General features: G+C 42.4%; 1 protein-coding gene across 1 annotated transcript; it reads left to right on the top strand.

The window, feature by feature from the left end:
* The first annotated feature begins 1,531 nt into the window (after positions 1 to 1,531).
* On the top strand, positions 1,532 to 3,415 carry LOC138897380 (uncharacterized). Its single transcript, XM_070183345.1, has 5 exons — positions 1,532 to 1,633; positions 1,888 to 1,989; positions 2,399 to 2,536; positions 2,655 to 2,918; positions 3,140 to 3,415. The coding sequence occupies exons 1-5, from the start codon at positions 1,532 to 1,534 to the stop codon at positions 3,413 to 3,415; spliced, it is 882 nt and encodes a 293-aa protein (XP_070039446.1).
* Positions 3,416 to 5,002: the final 1,587 nt, after the last annotated feature.

Here is a 5,002-nt window from a genome sequence, read left to right as displayed (position 1 = left end):
ATTAACACATGAACCTAAAGGCACTCACCCAGAAACCCCACAAGAAACATAAAGCAAACAATCAGGGGAAAAATAACCCAATACCTGCTACCAACAGCCCCTACACTCAGTTCTGCCAAGAAATCACACGAGCAATTTTTCATGGCCTAATACAGCTCAATCCCACCTTACTTCCATCCTCTGCTCCCAGCTCCCACAAGGACATGGAAGCAGAATGTGATCTTCAGAAATAGGAGCTTTAAAGCTTCAATTTGGCTAACATGTTTGTTCAATTTTGCAGGATCATTGATATGGCTTAGTCAATTGACACACTTCCAGTGTATGGTATTAGCATCTCTGATGCTCATTCTACTGGAAGGGCATCAATTCACTCTAGTCCCTCAACATGTTACTGCACACACAAACAAGCTAATACTTAATAAATGGAAGCAATATCATATGGACAGCATCTCCAGGAGACCTACAGGGCATTACTGCCCCTTCTATACATAACTCCAACACTATCAAGAGGTGACAACACAAGTGTCACCATAAGAACAGTCAGCTTCCAACCCTCTAGCAATTCTGCAGTAGTTTCTTCTACTGTCTAATGCCACCAGTCAAAGTTTTCAACATGACACACTTAGGGGCCCAGTCCTAGTTTCTATGTCTTGCTTCTCCATCAATCTCCTGTAGCAAAGAATAACTCAACACACTGGCCACAAACTGAGGACACCTGAAGCAGGAAAATGCTCACTCATCTACTCAGTAGAATTAGGATTAGTTGTGCATGGTTGTATAGTTGACCTACGCCTACTCCACTTTGTTTTTGTATACCTAGTTGGCTATCAATGTTGGATAGACAATTGAGACATTATCTTAGGTCATAATGCACATAGTCTCCAGGATTCATCTAGTCACCACATGCTGATGACCAGATATTCCATCACTTTATTTTGGGAGGTAAGGTCTATGTACCCCTCCTTTGTTGTATCCTTTATTACATATATGAAAATGAACCCTAGGCACAGTGCCTAGTGGATTCTTAAAAATAATGTCAGATTATAGCTCAAAAATGCCCAAAGAGTGTATTTAACAAAATAGGGTCGGGTTTTAAAAACCCAAAAAATAAAGCTTCGGAACAGGTTCTGCGATCGCATAATCAATATGCGGACCATATGTCGGTCGCATAATTACTGACCAAAACGACCAAAAATCTGCCTGTGTTTGCGGTCACTATGCGGTCCGCATAACTGTTCTGCGGTCGCATAGTCGATCGCATAATTGCATCCAAGCTAACCCTCTCCTGCCTCACTTCTGCGGCCATTATGCGGCCCATAGAGTGATTCTGCAGACGCATAATGGACCGCAGAAATGCATGTTTCCGCCAAAAAAGTTTCTTTAACTTCCGGTGCATTGTTCAACCCAAAAAGTCTGAGAATTTCTATAATACTCAACACGTAAAACCAATTCGGCACCACGGAACATTATTTTCTTTTGCAAAATTTTACGGGGCCTTACAAGAGTGATTTTATATTTGAAGGCTCAACAAATGGTTGAGAAGGAGTGTTTGCTGTACCTGGCCTTCATGAGGGATGTCAGTGTTGATACTCCTACCATTGAGTCAGTTATGGTAGTGAGGGACTTCCAAGATGTATTTCTTGCAGACTTGTCGGGCATGCCACCCGACAAGGATATTGATTTTGGTATTGACTTAGTGTCGGGCACTCAACCCATCTCTATTACACCGTATCGCATGGCACCAGTAGAGTTGAAGGAATTGAAGGAGTAGCTTCAGTAATTGCTTAATAAGGGTTTCACAAGACTCTATGTATCGCCTTGGGTTGCACTGGTTCTATTTGTGAAGAAAAAAGATAGTTTATGAGGATGTGCATTGACTACAAGCAGTTGAACAGGGTTACTATCAAGAACAAGTACCCATTATCGCGTATTGATGATTTGTTTGATCAGCTTCAGATATTTAGAAGACGGCTTTCAGGACCCGCTATGGTTAGTATGAGTTTCTAGTGATGTCTTTTACACTAACCAATGTCCCAACAACTTTTATGCACTTGATGGACAGTGTATTCCAGCTATATCTTGAATCATTTGTCATAGTTTTCATTGATGATATATTGGTGTATTCATTCAATCGGGTGGATCATGAGCAACATTTGAGGATCGTGCTCTAGACTTTGAGGGAGAAGAAGTTATATGATAAATTCTCCAAGAGTGAGTTTTGGCTTGATTCGGTGGCATTCTTGGGGCACGTGGTTTCCAATTAGGGGTTAAGGTGGATCCAAAGAAGATGGTGGTAGTTCAAAATTGACCCAGACCATCTTCTGCTACTGAGATTCCGAGTTTCCTTTGCTTGGTCAAGTATTCTACACGGATTGGCATTGGTTGTGTGTTGATGCAGGAGGGTGAAGTGATTTCTTATGCTTCGCGTCAGTTGAAGCCCCATGAGAAGAACTACCCAATACATGATTTAGAGTTGGCAGCCATTGTTCACGTGTTGAAGATTTTAAGGCATTATCTTTACGGCATGTCTTGTGAGGTGTTCACGGATCACAACAGTTTCAAGCACTTATTCAAGCAAAAGGATTTGAACTTGAGGCAATGGATGTGGTTAGAACTACTAAATGACTATGATATTACCACTTTATCTGGGGAAGGCCAATGTGGTGGGCGATGCTTTGAGTAGGAAGACTGAGAGCATGGGGAGTCTTGCTTATATTTCTGTTGCGGATAGACCGTTAGAATTGGATGTTCGTGCTTTGGCCAATCAGTTCGTGAGGTTGGATATTTTGGACCCTAGCCGGGTTCTTGCTTGCGTGGTTTCACGGCCTTCTTTGTTTGAGCGCATCAAGGCGCATCAGTATGATGATCCCCATTTGCTTGTCCTAAAGGACATAGTACAACACAGTGATTCCAAGGAGGTTACTATTTAGTGATGATGGGGTATTGAGGCTACATGGTCAGATTTATGTTACGAATGTGGATGGGTTGCAAGATTTGATATTGGAGGAGGCCCATAGTCTGCGCTATTCCATTCATCCGAGTTACATGAATATGTACCGGGATTTGAGACAGCAATTGGTGGCGGAGAATGAAGAAGGATATTGTTGAGTATGTTTCTCGGTGTTTGAATTGTCAGCAGGTGAAGTATGAGCATCAGAAGCTTGATATTCTGGAGTGTAAGTGGGAGCATATCACTATGGATTTTGTAGTTGGACTATCATGGACCTTGATGAGATTTGATTTAGTATGGGTTATTGTGGAAAGACTGACCAAGTCTGCACACTTCATTCCAGTCATGACTACCTACTCTTCAGAGCAGCTGGCTCGGAGTTACATTCGTGAAATTGTTCCCCTTCATGGTGTGCCCATGTCTATTATCTCGGATCAAGGCACACAGTTTATATTGCATTTATAGAGACCAGTGCAGTGAGAGTTAGGCACCCAGGTCGAGCTGAATACAACATTTCATCCACAGACGGACGGGCAATTTGAGCGCACTATTCAGATTTTGGAGGACATGTTACATGCCTGTGTTATGGATTTCAAAGGGTCATGGGATCAGTTTCTTCCATTACTAGCGTTCGCCTACAACAAAAACTATCAGTCGAGTATCTAGATGGCTCCTTATGAGGCATTCTATGGGAGGCAATGTCATTCTCTAGTTGACTGGTTTGAGCCTGAAGAGGCTAGATTGTTGGGAACTGATTTGGTCTGTGATACGTTGGAGAAGGTGAAGGTGATTCGGGAGCAACTTCGTACAACACAGTCCATGTAAAAGTGTTATGCAGACAAGAAGGCTCGTGATGTTGCATATATGGTGGGTGAGGAGGTTCTACTCAGACTTTCGTCCATGAAGGGTGTGATGAGGTTCGGGAAGAATGGCAAGTTGAGCCCTAGGTATATTGGTCCTTTTGAGGTGCTTGAGAGAATTAGAGAAGTGGCCTACAGACTTGCCTTTCCACCTAGTCCATCGGGAACTCACCTATTGTTTCATGTTTCCATGCTCTGAAAGCATTATGGGGATCCGTTTCGTATTTTGGACATCAATATGGTGCAGTTAGATGGGGATTTGACTTACGATGTGGAGCCAGTGGCCATTCTAGATCGGCAGGCTCGAAATTTGAGGTCAAAAATTATAGCATCAATAAAGGTTTATTGGAGAGGTCAACTGGTCGAGGAGGCTACTTGGGAGACCGATCAGGAGATGTGCAGCAGATATCCTCACCTTTTTGAGATCGTAGGTATGATTCTGGACCCGTTTGAGAATGAACGTTTATTTAAGAGGAGGAGAATGTAACGACTTGGGCAGTTTTGTTTGAGTATTTTAGCCTCGTTTTCCCTATTTGATGCTTTATATATGTGTATTTATGGTTACGTGACTTGTCGGGGTAGTTGTTTTGGTTTCTGGGAGGTTGTGGAGTGGATTGGGATACTTAGTCCCAAGGTTGGAAGTATAAGCTGTCAAAGTTGATCGGAGTTTGACTTTTGTGTAGACGACTCCAGAATGGAGTTTTGATAGTTCTAATAGATTCGTTTGGTGAGTTTGGACTTAGGTGTATGTCCGGATATTGATTTGGAGGTCTGTAGGTTGGTTTAGTGCCTTTCAGCAAAAGTTAAAAAATTGAAGGTTTTAAAGGCTGGTAGGTTTGACCGAGAGTTAATTTTGTGGCTATCGGGTTTGTGTTTTGGTTCATGTAGTTTGAATAGGTCCATCATGTCATTTGGGTCTTGCATGCAATATTTGAGGTCATTCGGAGTTGATTTGATGTGGTTTGGTATGAGTTTTAGAAGTTGAAAGTTCATTAGTTTCCTAAGGCTTGAATTGGGGTGCGATTCGTAATATCGATGTTGTTTTGGGTGGTTTGAGTCCTCGAGCAAGTTCGTGTTATGTTTTGGGATTGGTTGGTGTGTTTGGATAGGGTCCCCGGGGTCTCGGGTGTGTATCAGATTGAGTTTGGACCATTTTTGGACTTGGTGGTGTTGTTGAAGATTTTGGCTTTTG

This window comes from Nicotiana tomentosiformis, chromosome 8 (assembly GCF_000390325.3).
Source record: "Nicotiana tomentosiformis chromosome 8, ASM39032v3, whole genome shotgun sequence".
In the NCBI taxonomy this organism is placed as follows: domain Eukaryota; kingdom Viridiplantae; phylum Streptophyta; class Magnoliopsida; order Solanales; family Solanaceae; genus Nicotiana; species Nicotiana tomentosiformis.
This window is presented reverse-complemented; position numbering and strand designations above follow the sequence as displayed.

Coding starts and splice junctions, on each gene's coding strand:
- LOC138897380 (XM_070183345.1), top strand. CDS start 1,532: ATGGTTGAGAAGGAGTGTTTGCTGTACCTGGCCTTCATGAGGGATGTC. Junction 1,990..2,398: donor GGCTTTCAGGACCCGCTATG/GTTAGTATGAGT, acceptor GTGTTGATGCAG/GAGGGTGAAGTGATTTCTTA. Junction 2,919..3,139: donor AACACAGTGATTCCAAGGAG/GTTACTATTTAG, acceptor AATTGTCAGCAG/GTGAAGTATGAGCATCAGAA.